The sequence below is a fragment of the Podarcis bocagei genome (assembly GCF_964188305.1).
Source record: "Podarcis bocagei genome assembly, chromosome: 17".
NCBI lineage: Eukaryota > Metazoa > Chordata > Lepidosauria > Squamata > Lacertidae > Podarcis > Podarcis bocagei.
This window is the reverse complement of record NC_138143.1, coordinates 5,329,507-5,349,928: the sequence shown is the minus strand read 5'-3', so window position 1 is coordinate 5,349,928 and position 20,422 is coordinate 5,329,507. Positions and strand designations below refer to the sequence as shown.

General features: G+C 46.5%; 2 protein-coding genes across 2 annotated transcripts in view; one reads left to right on the top strand and one right to left on the bottom strand.

Annotated features, from left to right (window-relative positions):
* The first annotated feature begins 3,544 nt into the window (after nt 1–3,544).
* TSR2 (TSR2 ribosome maturation factor) lies at nt 3,545–15,440 on the top strand. Its single transcript, XM_081175825.1, has 5 exons — nt 3,545–3,687; nt 8,545–8,635; nt 10,587–10,678; nt 13,879–14,052; nt 14,555–15,440. The coding sequence occupies exons 1-5, from the start codon at nt 3,607–3,609 to the stop codon at nt 14,666–14,668; spliced, it is 552 nt and encodes a 183-aa protein (XP_081031951.1). The 5' UTR covers nt 3,545–3,606; the 3' UTR covers nt 14,669–15,440.
* Nucleotides 15,239–20,422, bottom strand: part of FGD1 (FYVE, RhoGEF and PH domain containing 1) — a 47,877-nt gene continuing 42,693 nt past the window's right edge. Inside the window, exons 17-18 of the mRNA XM_081175690.1 lie at nt 20,194–20,337; nt 15,239–19,396 (exon numbers count right to left, since the gene is read on the bottom strand). Coding sequence (XP_081031816.1) covers nt 19,145–19,396; nt 20,194–20,337 — 396 coding nt within the window. The 3' untranslated portion in view covers nt 15,239–19,144. The remainder of the gene's footprint in view (nt 19,397–20,193; nt 20,338–20,422) is intronic.

The window sequence follows — 20,422 nt, the reverse complement described above, 5'->3', positions numbered from 1 at the left end:
CTTTCCACGATTCCAGTGCCTTCTTCCCCTCCATAATCTCATTGCAAACCTCCATTAATGGTTGTGTCAAATAATCTTTCAATGTCTTATAGTACTTGGAGATAAGCCCATCTGGCCCTGGAGATTTGCCCAATTGCATATTCTGAATGGCACCTTCAATTTCTTGTTGTGTTATTTTATAGTTCAGCATTGTCCTATTTTCTTGAGACAATTTTGGTAATCCATTACTTCTTAAAAATTGGTCTATCTCAGTCTCTTTTTGCGGCCCTTGAGTGTAAAGTTGTTTGAAGTATCTCTGGAAACACTTTCTATTTTTTTTATAAAAAATTTTTATTGGTTTTTCACATTTTATAAAGACATAACACACACAAAAAAGACAGAGACAAAAACATGCATAATTTCAAAAATCTTACTTTCTTAACCTTGTTCCTTGACTTCCCCCCACCCCCATTCATGCATCCCAATTTCCATAATTATGTCAGCAAGTTATTATTTCTCCTCTTTACCATCTTAATATAACATTTCGTATAAAAGATTAGATTCTTTCCTAAGTTGGACTCAAATTCCCTTCCATCGATTTCCCAATTTGTATTAGATAAAAATCATGTTGACTAAACCCAAAAGTCACGAGTGTTTTTGAAGTTCTGTTTTCCCCCTCCCTCCCATCCCCGGTTTCCGTCCCTTCCCAAATACATGTCCATAATAACAGTTCTTAGCCTGGATTCCTCACATCCGAGGCCTTCAAATCTCTTTCAGTCCCTCTCTGCTGGTCTTGTTGGTAGTCCTTTATGTTGGTCATCAAATCTCGAAGGAGTTCTGTCCCAATCAAACCAGGTTTTCTTCCCACAAGAGTACTTAAAAACAACTGCTGCAAAAGTTCCACAGACCCTTCATCTTCAAAGTGGAGGCCCCAGTCATATTTCTGCTTTATTTTAAGTTCCTGTATTCCAAGTACTCCAGGGGCCTCCTCCTTCATCTTTCGCATCTTTCGCAGATTTGTAATCCATGTGATCCAAAGGTCTTCTTGCTTATACTCCACTAATGTAGCCTTCTGGTTGGTACTTTCCATCTGTACTTTCTCCTTTCCTTGTTTAGTCTCCTTCAATTCTTGAGATATCTCTTCCAATTCAGCTGTAGATTCTTTCTCATTCAAGTCCTCAGTACATTCAGCAGAGCTGCTTATTCCAGAGGTCAAGGTCATGAGTTGTTTGTTCATAGCCAGACTCTGCTCCTGTAAAATTCCCACAAGATAGAACATTCTTTCTATCTCAGCTAGTAACTTTCCATCCACAGCCATTGTAATGTCTCAGAATTCCCCCTAGAGGGAATCTGGTTACTTAGTAATCTTTTTCCAACAGTCCTCTGCCTCGTTGGTTTCTTTGTTTCCAACAACTTTAATTCAATTGTATCACATTTAGTCCAGGGAGATCCTAAGTAGCAAGCTTTTTCACTTTAAATTGCCCGTTTGACAGCTTTGACAGCTGTCAAACTCCTTTCCTCTTCAGCAGGCTCAGAGGGAGGACGCTCCCGGGCCTGGGAGGGGGGGTTGCACACAACAAAAGAAGGGCTTCTAAAATTCCACTCTTACACTCCAGCTCAAAACTTCTTTTATCAAATCGTGAAAGTTAATGTCTTTTTAACTCACCCCAAAAGGGTAGGCTCTCCAACTTAGTTCTCCTGCTATTGCTTTAAATCTTCTGCAGGAGGGGGGGTGCGGACTTCCCTTTGACACATCCCCCGGTCGTATCAAATTCAAAGATAAATATTTTAAAGTCCGAATTCCAATCTGCTCACGGGTTGCTTCTTTTCAGGTCCGAATTTAAGGAAAAAAGTCAGCGCTCTTCAGCCATGGCACACGGCTTCGCTCCGTTGGGATAGCGGTCTGCTCCCAGCACCACGCCACTCTCCGTACCCTCTCCGAAGCCTTTAAAAAGGCTCTTCGTGGGTCGGGGAGGGCGCTTAAGGTGCCCACCGAGTCACCAGGTCCGCAGGCATCCGCGCCTGCGGTTTTTGAGGGTCTCCGCGTCGCCGTCGCGGCAAGACCCGTCCCCAGCGGAGCCGATTCCCTCCGGAGCTCGGAGGGAATCCGCCATTAGCTGTTCGCGCCAACCCGGAAGTCTGGAAACACTTTCTAATCTCCACAGGAGATGCTGTGGAGATGCTGGTTTAAAGTCCTATACAGCCTAGGACCCTCGTACCTATGGGACCGCCTCTCCTGGTATGTCCCACGGAGGACCATACGGTCTTCAAACAAAAACATCTTGGAGGTCCCAGGCTCCAAGGGGGTTAGGCTGGCCTCAACCAGAGCCAGGGCTTTTTCGGCTGTGGCCCTGATCTGGTGGAACGCTCAGTCACAAGAGACTAGGGCCCTGCAGGACTTGACATCTTTCCACAGAGCCTGCAAGACAGAGCTGTTCCACCAGGCCTTTGGCCAAGGCACAGTCTGACCCCCTCCTTTGGTAATCCTCATAGAACTCTAACCTATTAATTTGATTTTGAATTGATTTTAGAATGCTGTGTTACTTTTATTGTTGTTAGCTGCTCTGAGCCCAGCTTCGGCTGGGGAGGGCGGGATATATATAAATTATGATTATGATTATGATTATGATTATGATTATTATTATTATATGGGGCAGGCTTCATGTTGGGAGGGGGCAGAACTGAGTTATTTGCTATGCAATTGGTCAGCTAGTTAAGTATTTTTATTTATTTACTTGAATGGGGGGGCAGGTGCCCCCCCAGCTCTGCCCATGCCCCAGAGTAGCTATTTTAGGGTTTGGCAGGCAGCAGTGCTGCTTTTGAATGGAAGCAAAGCTCAGTTCCCATCTATGGTGGCTGTTGGCCATCATAGTTTACCCCAAATGAAATCCCCGAGCCAATTTATAGAGCTACAAAATCGATTTTTAAAAATCCTATAGATTTATGAAATCTATAGTTATAAAATTTTAGATTTTATAAATCAATAGAGTGGGTAGGACTATTGATATATGAAATGAAATGGCTAGGGCATTGCATATGGGGGGCTATCACAGTGGTTAACTCATTCAACAGCTGTCCCCCCTTAAAATGCTGCCAGTGGGAGCGGGCAGTAGGTGGAGGGGAGCGGTGTTGATCCCGCTGCCGCTGTGGTGAGAGCAGAAGGGGAAGAAAACTGCAGGATCATGGCTGGGTTCCGATCTGCGGCATCCTGCCAGGCAGTCACGGAAGTCTTCAGAAAGTCAGCGACTTTCTGCGATTCCAGCTGAGATTGCCTAGCTTTCCATGATGATGCCTGAATCGTAGCTGTACGGATGGCGGCTGCCTGCCAAGTTAATGTTCCGACAAGCGTGGTTACTCGGAAGCCCCGTCCAGTGGCATTTGGCAACAAGCATCGGAGCAAGACCAGCAACATAGCGCCTTGTGTTTAGATGGCGTCCAGGAATACTGCACTGCTTTCGCGCCGCCGGCTTGGGCTCGAAGCGGCTCTGCTGCCGGATTCTGCCTTTGTTGACAAAGGAGAGGCGCGATCGCGGGCTCCGCGCTCGGCTCCTTCCGCCTGCCCGCCTGCCATTTCCTCTGCTCATCGATAGCTCGGCGCTCGGCCTCGTGACTGCCTGCCGCTTGGTGATGGCGACTCCGCGGGCGGAGGCACGTGGCCTCTTCCGAAAAGGGGTCGAGGCTGTCCTGGGCAGCTGGCCTGCTCTGCAGGTAGGATTCCTTCGCCACAGGCCGGGAGCGGGGAGAGGAGCGGGAGGCTGGCAGCAAATGGCAGCAAAAGAGGACGCGTGGAGGGCGAGCATGTGCAAAGTGCATTTCCTTCCTGTAGCCGCAGGTGCAGAGAATGCGGAGTTGGCTGAAGAACAGAAGAAGAGCCGCCCTGGATCAGGCGGGTGGCGCATCTCCTCCGGCATCCTGCTGTCATACAAGCAGGACATGAGCAAAGCAATAATAATAATAATAATAATTTTATTTATACCCTCCCCTCCCCAGCCAAGACTGGGCTCAGGGCGGCTAACACCCGATATAAAAACAATTGATTGAAATACAACTTTAAAAAAAAGATTAAAATACAACATTAAAAGAAGAAGAGTTTGGCTTAGATATCTTGCTGTATCACTACCCTAAGGAGTCTCAAAGGGACGCGGGTGGCGCTGTGGGTTAAACCACAGAGCCTAGGACTTGCCGATCAGAAAGTCGGTGGTTTGAATCCCCGCGACGGGGTGAGCTCCCGTTGCTCGGTCCCTGCTCCTGCCAAAATAGTCCAAAAGCACGTCAAATTGCAAGTAGATAAATAGGTACTGCTCTGGTGGGAAGGTAAACGGCGTTTCCATGTGCTGCTCTGGTTCGCCAGAAGCGGCTTAGTCATGCTGGCCACATGACCCGGAAGCTGTACGCCGGCTCCCTTGGCCAATAAAGCAAGATGAGCGCCGCAACCCCAGAGTCGGCCATGACTGGACCTAATGGTCAGGGGTCCCTTTACCTTTAAGGAGTCTCAAAGCGGCTAACATTCTCCTTTCCCTTCCTCCCCCACAACAAACACTCTGTGAGGTGAGTGGGGCTGAGAGACTTCAGAGAAGTGTGACTGGCCCAAGGTCACCCGGCAGCTGCATGTGGAGGAGCAGGGAAGCGAACCCGGTTCCCCAGATTACGAGTCCACCGCTCTTAACCACTACACTAGACTGCAGCCTCATTTCAGTGGAAACTCAAATCAAAAACTTTTTGGGGGATGAAAACATCAAGTCTTCACCAAGGCTAACTATCCAGACTGGTCCTACATGGGCCAGAAAAAAGCCAGGGAAGTCCCCAAATAGGAGTTGTATCACAGAAGGAGAAAGGAAGAGGGGGAGGGGATCAATTTGATTCCAAGCCAAAGTCTTACAGGCCCTACAGAAAGAAATCAGATCCTGCAGGGCCCTGGTCTCATGAGACAGAGCGTTCCACCAGGCTGGAGCCAGAGTTGAAAAGGCCCTGGCTCTGTTTGAGGCTAATCTGACTTCTCTCCCCTCCTGCACTTCCAGCATGTGGCATTCAGAGGCATACCGCCTCCTTCAGGGAAGGCAGAACAAAGCTGTCTTGGCTCATAGCCATCAATAGCCCTCTGCTACACGGATTCTGTCAAGAGTTTGGGTGAAACTTTTGCAGGTTGCAGCCACAGCAAAGGTGGCATTTTCCATCTCCGCCATATTAAGCAGTTGGTCCCTTACCTTTCTCGCCCTGATCTGGCCACAGTGATCCATGTGACGGTCACCTCCAGGCTTGATTATTGTAACTCGCTCTACGCTGGGCTGCCCTTGAAGCTGACTCCAGCGAGTGCAGAATGCCGCGGCGAGGCTCCTTACAGGGTCCTTGCCATGGGAATACATCCATCCAGTGCTTTACCAGCTGCACTGGCACCCGGTGGAGTACAGGGTCAGGTTTAAGGTGCTGGTTTTGACCTTTAAAGCTCTATGCATCTTAGGGCCCTTGTACCTACAGGACCACCTCTCCTGGTATGCCCCGCGGAGAACCTTAAGGTCCATAAATAACACTTTGGAGGTCCCGAGTCTCAGGGAGGTTAGATTGGTTTCAACTAGGACCAGGGCCCTTTCAGCAGTGGCCCCAACTTGGTGGAACTCTCTGTCACGAGACTAGGGCCTTGCAGGATTTGACATCTTTCTGCAGGGCCTGCAAGACACAGCTGTTCTGCCTGGCCTTCGGCTTGGACTCACTTTGACCCCTTATATAGGATTTGGTATATAAATTTTCCCTTGCCTTTTTTGCTGGCCCATGTAGGAACAGCATGGATAGCTGGCTCGGGTGAATATCTGATGTTTCCTCCCTTTATGGTCTTGATTTATGGGCTACTACTAAAATGAGGCTGCCTTTTAAGCTGTATTTTAAGCCGTATTTTAATTAACTGTTTGGTGGTTGTTGTTGTTTTTCCCCCTATTACGTTTTATCGTAATTTATATTTGGTGTTAGCCGCCCTGAGCCCGGCCCTGGCCGGGGAGGGCGGGGTGTAAATAAAAATGTATTATTATTAGTCTCATCGTCCTTTAAATCCATCCAAATTGTCGACCATCACTGCCTCATGTTGTTTCCCATGAGCTCAGATAATAGTAGAAAGGGGAAATGTGCTTTTAAAGCAAGGTGTGAGGCGGATGGAAGCGGACTTCAGACTTTACTGTTCACTTTGATTGCTGGTGTGTAGGGTTGCCACCTTTGTTCTGGCAAAATACAGGCCAGGACTTAGGGGTAAAAATGCCCTGGGTGAGGCTGTAAATGTGTCTTCTCTGCTGCTATTTATGTACACGTACAAATGGTGTTAACTTTTCTCTGCAACCATGACATCATTTTAAGCATTACTTTTTAACTTTATTATATCAGCTCCCGCTAGATGTATTTCTAAGCCATGATGTGGGTTTTCTGGAAAACTGGAAAATGTTTGTAAGTTGGCATTGGAAAATTTTATGATGCCTAGATTGTGATCTAATTTAACATATTTATTTTAATTGTATTTAACAAACAAAGCTAAAAACTTTGAAACTGCCAGGCTTGCCATATTCACAACTGGCATTCATTTATTATTACTAATGACCTTATGAAACTGAAAGATATCCATAGAAAAAAATTGAACTGGAAAAATTTCCACCTCCCATCACTGTTTCTAAGCATGGTCCCTGTTCTACACATGTCCAGAACAAGAATGGAAGAAATTAAAACGAATAAACCAATTTCTTAGGGGCTGAGTAGCTATCACAAAAATTGAATTCTCAACTTCAAAAATACAACTAGAAGAGTACTCCTTTTTCCTATACAGAAGCCACAGATCTGTAAAAGATTTAATAAGGCATACAAATATACCTCCTGAATAAGTATAATTTTCAGAACTTTGAACTCTGTGCCTATCCACAAAGGGGTTCAATATGGTACCTACATGCGCAACTGGTGTTGAGCCAATTAATAGCTACAGTTGGTTAGCATGCTCTGCTGTTGAATAGGAACTCGTTACACAACTATGTGCACCTGATATACATCCTGGAAAAATTAATACAGGTGGAAACTCTGGCTATAACCCAAAGAACACTCACCTAGGCATAAGCACTCTGCGACTGACATCTGAATAAACATGCCAGACAAAAGGCAGCAACATATTCAAGCAGTGCAGTTAACCTGTAGAATTTGCTTTCCCAAGATGTAGTGATGGCTACCAACTTAGATGGCTTTGAAAGGGAATAGACTTATTCATGGAGGGTAAGGCTGTCAATGACTACTAGCCATCATGGCTGCATGCTGTCTCTGGAATCAGGCAGCATGCCTCTCTGAACAGCAGCTGTCAGGAAAGAGCAGTGGGAAAGTGCTATTGCCCTTCTCTCCTGCCTGTGGGCTTCTGTTGGGCACTGTAGGAAACTGGATCCTGGACTAGGGAGGCCTTAGGCCTGATCTTCTCAAGGTTGCATGACTTTGAAGAACCAAAAGATTTTGAATGGTTGCTAAAATTAATGGACTTAGCTGAGATGACAAAACTGACATGTTTAATCAGAGAAAAGTCATTGTTAATATTTACTGAAGATTGGAAACCTCCCATAGGCTTTGCGTTAAAAAGAAAAAGAAATGATGACATTTGGATTTGAGGATTGAAGGTTATGATTACTAGAAAGTGGCTTTATTAGGTGTTAAAACGAGTGAATGTTTGTATATAGTGGTCAGATGAAGAATCAGAAGTTCTTTAGTTTCTTAATTTCTCTCAATCTTTTTCTATTCCTTTTTTCTACCTCTTTCTCTTTTTTGCTTTTAGATTGTTTTAGTTTGGACAAAAAATATATATTTGATAATAATCTTTGCATTTTTCTTTATAAGACCCATTAAATTTTATTTTAAAAAAACCAGGAGATTTGAAATAACCAGGGGTGACAATGTAGGTCACTTCTTTATTTTTAGTTATTATACGGAGGTCTTCATCTGCAGTTTGAAGTGGTACAAAAGTACAAACAGGTAAATGGAAAGCTGTGTCACTGTACATGTGGGCTGTCACCCATGCCCCCTCCTTTGTGCTTTAGGCAGACTATTTTGACACACATTTATGTTTCTCCATCTTAAATGAAAAAATGAAGGTTCCAAGGGTTGTTGGAGGTGGTGTTGGTGATGTCACTGACACTACCCGGTAGATGCCCTGCCCATCATGTCCATAACGCATCTGTGACAAAGGGAGGAAGTGGCTTTCCCCCAATTCATCTTCTGAAACACAGCTGAAAACCCCCAAAACTGTTTTGTTACATTATTATAGTGCAAACCAGGACTGAAAACATGTGGGTGGTATCAGCTAAGTCATATGTAGAGTTGGCCCATTAAAATCCATGGAGTTAGGTTACTTACTGTAAGTCATTTGATTTTCAATGGATCTACTCTGACTATACTAACATTGGATATCACCTTGTGTGAAGATAGTATTAAACCAGCCCCAGCACTCTTGAAATCTCTGTCTTCACTCCAAGCAACCTCAACTCATTAGCTTGGAGTTTGCTTCCTTCAGAACTGCCTAACTACTCTCTTTTATAAATGTAGCTTTGTCTTCTTCTGATGCAGGTCGCAGTTGAAAACGGCTTTGGAGGGGCATACAGCCAAGAGAAAGCTGAATGGATGGTGGAGGCTGTGGAGCAATACTTTCAAAGCAATGGTGAGGTACCTAAACAATATACAGTGGTACCTCGCAAGACGAATGCCTCGCAAGACGGAAAACCTGCAAGACGAAAGGGTTTTCTGTTTTGGAGGCGCTTCGCAAGACGAATTTCCCTATGGGCTTGCTTCGCAAGAAGAAAGCCCATAGGGAAATCTCCGGGGACCTCTTTTAAATGCTGGTGGTGGGGAGCAAAGCCTTTCCCCCCCTCCGGCCTTCAGAAGAGGTCCAGGAAGGCCGGCGAGGGCCGAAAGGCTTTGCTCCCCACCGCCAGTATTTTAAAAGCAGTCCGGGATAGCAGGGAAGCGCTTCCCGCTATCGCGGACGGCTTTTGAAGGCAGGCGGGGGGGAGCAAAGACTTTCGCCCCCCGCCCGCCTTCAGAAGAGCTCCTGGACCTCTTCTGAAGGCGGACGGGGGGGCGAAAGTCTTTGCTCCCCCCTGCCTGCCTTCCCGGGAGAGGGGAGAAAGGCAGCACGTTTCTCCGCTGTCCCGGACGGCTTTGGAAGGCAGGCGGTGGGGAGCAAAGACTTTCGCCCCCCGCCCGCCTTCAGAAGAGGTCCAGGACCTCTTCTGAAGGCGGGCGGGGGGCAAAAGTCTTTGTCCCCCCTGCCTGCCTTCCCAGGGGCTTTTACATCGACCCGGACAGCGGAGAAGTCCTCCACTGTCCCGGGCGATTTTAAAATGCCGCCCGCCAGCATTTTAAGATCGCCCCGGACAGCGGAGAAGTCCTCCGCTGTCCCGGGGTTTTTTTAAATGCTGGGGGTGGGAAGAAAAGCCCTTGTCCCCCCCCCCCAGCCTTCAGAAGAGGTCGGGGGACAGACTGTCCCCGGACCTGGTCTGAAGGCGGTTTCCATAGGAATGCATTAATTGATTTTCAATGCATTCCTATGGGAAACCGTGCATCGCAAGACGAAAAACTTGCAAGAAGACTTGCGGAACGAATTAATTTCGTCTTGCGAGGCACCACTGTAATGTTCTGTTGAACCAGATAGCAGACTCCATGGAAGATAAACCTATTATTGTTACAGCTCATAGCTGTTAACAAAACTTCTCAAAGCAATTTAAGAAATATTAAATTACAGAGCAATTTATCAAACATATAAAATCCACAACAAAAAATAATAATAATAAAAGTATTCATCTGTGAACATCAGGAACAGGACAAATACTAACCCCACCCACTAAAAGGCAGAACATCAAGCAGGAGACCCACAGACTTTGGGTCTGCCCTGTGTTTGGTACAACATGGTGGGTGCCTCAGTTTGTGTTGTGGTGGGCAGCTCAAGTCAGGCTGGTCTCAGAGTTACCTAGAAGTAGCAGCCAGAGAGGTGCTTGCAGCAACGAGCAGAGCTTCCATCCTGCTCATTCAGTGCTGCTCTAAGTCAGGGTCCTCACTGTCACAGTGAACATTGGTAGGTCAAGAAACCCCCTCTGAATGTTCTAAAATGGAGTGGAGACAAAACAAATATGGTAGAATCATTTTGTTACAATTCTGAAAAGCTCAGCCATGTACGGAAGTGTCACTCAGATAATCACAACTGTTATGTAGACCAGGGGAGACATCTGGCTTAACATGTTGTCTGAGGTCAAGAGTTCCTGTCTTGTGCGTCCAGCTCTGGCAAGAGAGTTAGGTTGAATGATTACATCTGGGGGCTTTGGGGTTCATTTGGGCAGGGTACTATCTGTGAGCCTGAATCCCCACCTTTATGGTTGGGATGGAGGAACCTGTGCACCCGATGTTGTTGGATTTGCAATTCCCATCATCCCCAGCCAGCAAGGCCAGTGGTCAAGAATGATGGAAGCTGCAGTGCAGCAACACCTGAGAGGGCCAACGGGTCCCCATCCCTGTTTTCTGGCATCTCTTACGGAGTTCCTGGCCACTTGAATCACTGAATTCTTTCCTCTTTTCTACACAGACTTTTAACTCTTTGTCTACCTTCTTCTCTGCAGCTGACTTGGAGCTGGATGAGATAGAAGATTTCCTTGCCGAGTTGATGAACAATGAATTTGACACTATGATAGAAGATGGAAGCTTAGCTCAGGTATACACAAGGCCCTCTCTTCCCTACACCTACACACACACACACACACACACACACACGACCTCTCTATTGGGATGGAAGCATCTAGTCTAGTGCTCCAAGGGACAGTATAGGTCTTTCCCAGGCTGTGTCACATTTGCTTCCTTCCTACAAACCTGCACTGGCTGGTTTTCCCACTGAGGATGAGCATCGTCTCTTGTCTTAGATCTTCTGTTTCACTTATGAGAGTGCAGTGGTATTTCTTAGGACTTGTTTCTCTCAAGCAGCAGGTGAGAAAAACTAGCCTGCACCACTTCAAACTGCAAATAAGGGCTTATGTGACTGAATGTTGCTTGGTGTAAAAAGAAAAAATTACACTTCCAAAATTATCATGTTGGGGAGAAAGCTACACTCGAAACTTTTCTCCCTTGCATCTAGTTTTGTACATCTAGAATATTTTTTTTAAGATAAAAAGGTAAAGGGACCCCTGACCATTAGGTCCAGTTGTGACCAACTCTGGGGTTGCGGCGCTCATCTTGTTTTATTGGCCGAGGGAACCGGCATACAGCTTCTGGGTCATGTGGCCAGCATGACTAAGCCGCTTCTGGCAAACCAGAGCAGCGCACGGGAATGCCGTTTACCTTCCCGCCGGAGCAGTACCTATTTATCTACTTGCACTTTGACGTGCTTTCGAACTGCTAGGTGGGCAGGAGAAGGAACTGAGCAACAGGAGCTCACCCCGTCACAGGGATTTGAACCGCCAACCTTCTGATCGGCAAGTCCTAGGACCTGTGGTTTAACCCACAGCGCCACCCGCGTCCCGAAGGTACAAAGGAGCATTCAGTCATATGAGAAATCTCCTCTTTACAGTCTGAAGCAGAGTGACTGTCTGCTGGTTGTGAAGCTTTGGTGTCAGAAATAATTCTTCCTGCAGCTCCCAGAGCTCCCCAAACCCTTGCTTTCCTCTAGACTGAAATGGGACTCAGCACCTTCTTCTCTTTCTCCCCATTCTGTACCTAGCCAGAGCCAGTCTCAGGTGTGCCCACTTTGCCATGCTTCAGTATTTGTTGACACCTCAAGTGGGGTTGGCCTTAGATAGTCTAGCAGACTGGTCTGCAAGTCACCAGGGCACATGGGAGGTCATGAACGGCTTGATTTCTCCTTGCTGAAGACTGGATGCTTTTAAAAATCATAGGGCTGGAAGAAGGCCAGAAAGTCACCAAGTCCAAATGCAAGGCAGGACATACCATTTCAGTATCCTGCAAATGAACCTATACAATCCATTGCATGAAGTGTCACAACTGGAGAGCAAAAGCAAGCCAAGGGTGTAAATCACAAATAAAGCACCAGGATTGCTAGCCAATCTGAGCTGAAACCATTCGCCCCCAGTCCCCTCAATATGAAGGAAAACCCATAAAAAACCCAAAATTTGGGGTAGGAATGTTAGCTTATTATAAGGCAGACCCAAAACTGCAGCCATTGAGATGAATTCTGCTAGTTCACAGCAAGCTGATTTAAAAAAAAACATGCACTTGAGACTTTGCCTTTACAAAGCCTTTCTGCAAATACGAGTGGAACTTTCAGCCCTCATATAGATGCCTTTGATGCAGTGCAGGAAGTTGAATTTTGGACCTTGCAGCACAAACACATCAAACTAGTTATTCCTTTTTTTGTGTCTGGATAGATTCTTCTGCCTTTAAAGGGTTGCTTTCTTTGTCACACCTTCCGCTCCAGCTGTATCCATTTCTCCCTCATTCGCATAATCTAGTCCCAGGATTTAAGAGATTTTAACTGCCTCTTTTCTCCCTGATCTGACTGCCATTTACCACTGTGGGGCGCTCTTGCACTGTGCATTGAGGCACTGCAGCTACAGAACAGCGAGAAGGAAAATGTCAGATGAAGTTGCCTTCCAAATCTGGGGAGCCAATTTTTTCCAAATGCTGCTTCTCACCTTTTGCACTGCAGAGGGTAGTATAACAGAGAAATGGCAGGGTTTTTGTCAGTTTTCTGCAAGGCGGCAAGAAATCCCATCTTAAAACTGGTAGCTAGAATGACCACACACACAAAATTACTCTTGCTTTCTGAGTAGGATCAGTTTATCCAGTCAACTGAAAGTTAGCACAGCATAGCAGCAAACTAGAGCCTTAAACCAGGGAGACTTGCTTAGCTACAGGGTGACCTTAGGTCAGTCACTGCCTCTTGGCCTAGGCATTCCCAGAAGATTAATGTGAGGATAAAATTAGAAGGAGGGAGAAACCTCGTATGTTACTCTGAATTTCTTGGAGGAAGGGTGGCATAAAAACATAACATCCATCATTGTTGATATTTCATCACATATCTAATGTTGATGGGCCTAAACTACCACACCTTAATTACAAAGACAAATGTGGAACTTAAGAGGCTGTATTTCAGATTGTTCCTCTGGTTCTGAATAGCTACTAAACTGCCATTGCCTTAAAAGCTATTTCAACAGATCTGCCTTCTGGAAAACCAAGACTGGCCTCTTGCCAGATTTCCAGGCCACGACACTGGAGGGATGCTTATATCAAGACGCTGTCGTTCAGACACTGCTTCCTAGAATGCTCTCTGTCTGAAGGCCAGGCACCCATTTTGGACCTTTGTGGCATCCTCGTTTAGAAAAATGGAAGTGTTACCAAAGAAGAGAGAGAAATGTGTAAATTACTCATAAAGCAATCTCAACCCACCCTATTGCATGGCTTGGTGGGAGGTCTAGCTTCCTAAGCTGCAAAAAAATTGGCAGATACTTCTCCCAGCGAGAAAAGTCGGGAGGAGGAGGGGCTTTCAAGGCAATGTCTCTTTTTTCATTAGGACGGGTGCATGTCCAAGGCCTTGTGACTGGCACACAGTAGCATTTTGGCCCCAGAGCCACTTCTGACCCTGGCTCAGCCCTCTTCAAGTGTGCATGCAGATGGAAAGAACTCTCCCCAAGATAAATGGCATTCTTTTTCCTGTATCTTGTGGCTATTTTTATTAGTATGAAGTATAATGAGATGGTTGCCAACTTCAGCAGTAAACATGCAGATATGTTGAGAACAGGAACCTTTGGCTTCCGTTCTCTGCTCTAGGAGCTCTGTGTGTGGTCTGATGGAAGATGCTGTTCTAGTGCCAACTCTGGAGGAGGGCATTGCTGCAGCAGTTAGCCCTGTGGAAGTTCTTGCTCTGCTCGCTGAAAGAGACTTGACCCTTTTCCCGCCCTGTAGGTAAGCCAGCAATTGCGCCTGTTCTTTGGTCAGTGCCAGCAGGGAGAGGGAGCCGCAGTGCACGAAGCCATTGTCCGGCTGGCTCAGAAGAAGCAAGAGGCAAAGGTGGCAGCTGCAAAATCAAAGCCAGCAGAAGAAAGCAGCAGTGAGGAGGAACAGGGGACGGAGGAAGAGGTATGACAAATAAACTGCACAGAAAATGAAAACAGCCAGCCAGCCTGTCACTTGTTTTGCATAACCTCTGATCTGCTGGCTTTATTCAGATTTCAAGTTTCTTCATAACTCAGTAGGCTGACACAAGGATGGAGGGAAGAGGGAAACATGGCTGAATGCCATGGAGGAAGGAGAAATAACAGTTACGGTGCATAACCAAGGTCCAGATGACTGGAGCCATTTGCTCCAGTCTAAACTTGTCAGATGATGAGGTTAAGGAACTGGCTATTTAATTCAGCAGATTTAGACCGCAATTGGTTGGCGAGAACCACAGCTCCTTGGACTTGCCCAGAGACAGGTTTCTGTTCCTTTGTAAATCCTACGGACTACTGCATTTTTCAAACAGTGAAGGCTACAAGCTGGGTTTTTGGCCCAGAATGTTAAAAACAGAAATTATGTGAACCAGAAAACAGCAATTAAATCCAGTCACCGATAACATTGTCTCATTTTCTCCCCTACCCAGGCTATGGACTGCAGTGCTGCTCCCAGCATGAATGAAGCCCAGCCCAGCCCACCACCTTCCTCCGGTGCAGATCCTGAAGATGGCTGGACCTTGGTGAGGAAGAAAAAGAAATGAAGAACAAGGGGCAGCAGGCACCACGAGGGGCAGGAGTTCTGGTTGAGCTGGTGCGGCAGGACATGGCTGGGGAAATGGGATTGTGTGATTCCCCTCACCCCCAGCTGCAAGAGACGAATATTTATTTTTAAAGCATCAAAAGGAGCAACTTGGATGACAGAGATGTTTTGGGTCTCTGCGTGTGAGGCTTCTGCACAGGCCTAAGTATATTGTGCAGACCCAGCTGCTTGGTCCCTCTGCTCCTCACTTGGTAAAGGCTCTCCTGCGCTGAAGGGGATACGGGTTCGGGGCCCAAAGGGCTGAGGATCCGTGAAGGGATTTTCTTTCCAATGCACAGGAGGCCATCTTCCACCTCTGCCACCTCCTTGTGCTTAAAAACGGCTGTTTTAGCAGCAGGGTGGGTTCTTTTGCAAGGAAATATCTTCTTCCGTGGCAAGACACTGATTTCAACATTTCCATTGCCTCCTCTTCAACGCCCAGAAGACTAAATCAGGCCCATATCTTTTCCCCCAACCCCATCCCGAAGGGAAAAATTGCGTTCTAGACATTATTGAAACAGACAGATAAGCATAACAGAAAAACAAAATTCTGTATTTAAAAAAAAAGACGACAATGGAAAACCAAATACAATAATGAAACTAGAAAGTAACATGGACAATACACAAATCCTTGGTTGTGGGACAGGGCACTTCTCTCAATAGAAGCCCCCTTCCCTATCCTCTGTAGTGGCCAGCCACTGTACATGAGCAACAATAAAATATTATTTTGGTAAGATTTTGTATAACCCTTAATACTGACTTTTTAATATAAAAGTTACATGCACTAGCTCTACACCACGATGGGGATGGGGGTGGGAAGAGGATGACAAAGAATTGGGACAGGCACCAACGGCCCCCACCAGGAGCCTCTCATAAAACAGGGCAACCAAGTTGGGTGTTGTTTTTTAGGACACTCCCCCAACCTGCTCACATGTAAGTTGAAATAGTAGAAGGGGAGGGGGAGAGAAATGTTGGAGGGATCGTAGGAAGCTCCTGTGACAGTCCAGTAAAGGATTGGAATACAACGGAGGAACACCAACTCATGTTTAAGTGCATTGCAGAGGGGAAGCAACTGCATTTGAGAAAAGGCTGTGCGAGAGAAGTTTTTCTCCCCATTGTAATGACCCCTCTTCTCGGCAAAATCCGCTAGGAGCACCTGCTGCACAAGCACCCTATTTTATATGGCATGGGGCTTGCCTGCTCAAAGGTGGCTGTGGCCTCATCTTATTTTTTAAGTTTTATCACTGGCTTTATATTCGCTAGGGTAGGTAAATGGCACTTCCATGTATCACTCAGAACGGCAGGTGCAAAGAACAGGAGAATGGCTATTGCTGTCATACCCTGCTGTTGAGGAACTCAAGAGACAGAATCATGTAGTGGCAGATACACATTGTTTTGATTGAGCAAGGCAGTTCTTAGCATTAATACTAAAATGAATGCAACTTGGGGGTGCATAAAATTGGGGCTTAAAATTGTAAACTGGTCATTTGCAACTGGTTTTTCTACCTTAATAGATTTCACCCAGAAAGGATAAGAATTGGGAGGGGGTGGGTGAGATCGTGGCTGGCATTTTGCTGACAGTATCAGGCAGGCACCACAAAAAAACCCCACAACTTTGTGCAAAATTAACTGGTAACCATCCAGGCTCTTTGGTAACACCTTGCCTGTGTTCAGATTCAGCTTATGGAGTCTCATTCTGGTGCCCACCTATCCTAAAAATGTGAAGGCCAGAAAAATAGTAAATTCAGAGAATACTAGGTGGGAAATCCTGCATCCAGTGGCATGGGTTTTTTGTTTGTACAAAACCAAGGTTGCAAACCTACCCAAATCAAACTCAGTGGTGCTTAGTTCTCAGTAGGCATAGGATTCCACACTGCATGGCATTTATACTTTTTGAAGCCCCAATTACCTCTACTCATCGGCGTGGGTTTAAAAAATCCACAGGACTGCTCTTAAGTTCCATTAAGATGACAAATCTTATATGCTAAAAGAAGTTGTAAATTAGGCACATCATGTTGTTGAAAAAGTAAAATAATTTTAGGCTTGGCAAATATATTCTTGCGGAGAAGCTTGTAAGATGTGGGCTGGATGAGGTAACTGGTTAGCTGGGTTTTTAGCCGGTTTACTGACCGAACCCAAAGTGTGCTCGCTAATAGTTCCTCATCACCCTGGAAAAAATTGGCAAGTAAGGCGCTGCAGGGTTCTGTTGTTGCTCAACATCTTTATAAATGATTTGGATGAAGGGATTGAGGGTATGCTCGTCAAATTTGCAGACGACACCCAACTGATGCTGAAGCCAAAATCTGGATTCAAGGTGACCATAACAGATTGGAGAACTGAACCCAAACTAACAAAATGATTTTCAACAGGGACACATTTAAGGTTCTATTCCCTTAGGCAGGAATAACCAGCTGAACAGCACTAAGATGGGGGGGGGGGGACACCCGGCTTGCCAGCAATACGTATGAAAATTAGGGGTCTTACTAGACCACAAGCCGAACGTGATGCACCACCAAAAAAAAGCACAAGCTATTCTAGGCAGCATCAACAGAAGTATAGCTTTCTGATCAAGGGAAGTAATAATTCTGCTCTATTCTGCCTTGGTCAGACTACACTTGAAATCCTGTGTTGTTCTGGGCACCACAATTTAATTAGGGTATTGACAAGCTGGAATGTGTGCAGAGAAGGGCAACCAAGCCTTATGAAGAACAGTTGAGGGAGCTGGGTATGTTTAGCCTGGACAAGAGGAGGCTGAGAGGAGATATTGATAGGCATCTTCAAATATCTAAAGGGCTGTCACATGGAAGATGGAGCAAGCTTGCTTTCTCCTGCTCTGGAGGGCTGGACCCAAACTAATGGCTTCAAGTTACAAGGAAGTAGATTCCAACTAAGCATCAGCAAAATCTTTCTGGTTGTAAGAGTTGTTTTGACAGTGGAACGGACTTCACTGGAGGTTTTTAGCAGAGGTTGGATGGCCACCTGTCATGGATGCATTATTTGAGATTCCTGCATTTTAGGCGGTTGGACTAGATGACCCTTGGGGTCCCTTCCAACTTTATAATTCTATGGGGGGGGGGATATATATCACATACTGTATTCAGTTTCTCCCAAATTTGTTTTCCCCTAGAAAAAGGGGGAAGATTTTTCTTCCATAGTTTAAAAGGAAATTTTATAACTTTAACCTGTTTTTAGGGATACATTCCCTTTTCAGGAGGCAACCCTTTGACAGGCTGCTCTCGCCATGCCATAAGGTTTCGCTACTCACTTAGAAAAATCAACTGTAGATTACATTTTTCCAGGTATCTTTTACATGATCAATTTTCGGCAGCTTATTTCTGTCACACACACCCCCTTTTTACTGTTGGATTTATCTTGACTTCTATGTGATTTTATTGCATTCTTTCACGTTGTTGAAAGCACCTTGGAGCATATTTGCAATATGTAAAATTTCAAGCACAAACTGGAAGAGCAATTGTTACAAAGACTTCACCTATAGCCTTGTGCAGCTGCAGCCACTTTGGCAGGGCTTGCACAGGAGAGCTCTCTTGTGGGCCATGCCTTTGGACCCCTTGGCAGAGGCAGGAAGATTGGGTGGTGGCAGGTGGCAGGCACCACAGTCCAATTGCTGGGGGGGGGGCGCCTTATCAGTAAGAGGGGACCCTGCATGCTATAGCAAGGACAAGGACCCTGGCTCGTTCTTCTTCTAGCTAGCTCTCATGTCCCAGCTTGCTTGTTTTGTTCAAGGGGGTGTGGGGTGAGAGAGACTTCAAGTCAATATAATCCATCTGCTAAGGCAGCCTCAAATCAGCCTTTCCAGGTCCAAAAATGGTCAGTATTGTGTGAGGAAACATCACAAGACAAAACGCCACCTAGTCTCACACAAATACAGGGAGGAGGGTAACAAGCAAGGGAAATAAATGCTCAAGAGAGAAAAATTCCCACGCGCATTTGCGTTCCACTGAAAGAATTGTCTCAACTCTCTCCCTACCCTGCCCCAATTCCCCCAAACCACTGCAGAGAACGTATGTTCGGTAAGTGCTAAGTAAGCAGTGGGGACTGAAAGAACGGATCTTGGTCCAAGATGCAAAGAAGGGGGGAAGCACGTGTTGGAAGGAAGACATCCACCCGCTCGGATCCATTTCTTCCTGCACAGAGGATGGGACGAAAGGAAGAAAGTGGAGGTGCTCCGATTACTAGGTGCTGCAGCTAGGAGCAGGAAATGGCCTGGAGCAAATGTCAGGACGTGTGACGTGCATCGCCTCTGCGGCTGGGAATGCGGCAGGGGCAGGGTGGCTGCGTTGATGCGGACTAAAAGGAAGGGGAGAAAGTGCCAGAGAGAGAGGGAGAAAGGAACGTTCAAGTATACTGGTCAGAGAATGGTGAGCAAGTTCCCCAAGTGGGCAGAATCCGCAATTCCCAGCTGCCCAGCCCTCTGCCTCTAGGTTCTCTCCGCCTCCGTATCCTCATCTGCCTCTTGGATTGAGGGCGGCCCTCTGCCTTCTTCTCCGCGGCCCGCCCTGCTCAGCACCTCCATCCACCGCTGCCGCAGCTCTTCAGTCTCGGGGCTGAAATACCAGCACAGGTGGCTCTGGCTAATCCGGAAGGCGTGGCGTCGGTCCACCCGCTCGCCGGGTTCAGGCAGGCTCACTTCGAAACCGATCAGAGGCATCGAGCGCTGGGCCTTGACATCCTGCAGGACAGGCAGGGAGAGAGGTCAGAAGCCCACAAACGTGGCCAGGCTGTCGACTGCCTGCCTAGCACAGCATTCTGCCTTCCCAACACCAGGCCGAAGTGTGCTTGGAAGTCAGGCAAGGGATGTTCTGCAGCTCCCATCTTTGCTGACCACTGGGCCATGCTGGCTGGGGCTGATGGGAGCTGGAGTCCTGCAACCTCTGGAGGACCATGCAGAATCGGAAGAATCTTTATTTGCATCAGCCACTAGCCATGGCAACAAAATAAAATGTACTGAAGATAGAGGTAAAAACCTAAGTACACAAAATACATTCTGGAGGTTTATATCAATAATCTAATAATAGTTCTTGTTCTAATTGTTATGTATTAAGATTAACTGCAGTTCTCACTCAGGGCCACCAGTATGCAAATGAAGGATTGAGAACTGTCGCTCACTGATTGGTTAGTTAGTTGGAAGTTGTTACTGTTACAAGTTACTTAGTGTTATATAAAGCAGCCAGCTAGGCTGCGGTGTGTCAGACTCCAGGAGCAGTTCTAACTGCTGTAATAAAGAGCTGTGAATCTAACAGAGCTGTGTCCTTTGTCCATCTTTCCCACTATTTAACACGAATTGCCCCTGCTAATTTTATTATTATTATTTTTCAGTTTTTGCTGTCACCTGATTACCTTGATCTGCCACGCAGGTTCTCCACCCCTGATTCAAGGGTGATTTGGGGCCTCGCCCTCTCCTTTCCCTCCAGAATAATATCTTGGGCAAGAAGCAGCATGCAGGAGAACCAAGTGCCGTTGCCATACCTGTGGGGCTCCATAGATGTACAGCACCAGAGGCTCGTTTTCGGGGATGACAAACCAGCCTTTGTGCCAGGTCTTCCCTCCTTTTTCCATGTAGTGCAAGAAGCTGCAGATCACACTGTTCTCTGCCACCACGGAAGCCTGTTTCTGCAGAGGGGCCAGAAAAGTGTCCTTGTGAGACCCACACAGTCCTAACCCCCAACAACCCGGCAGCCCATCAGCATCACTTTGC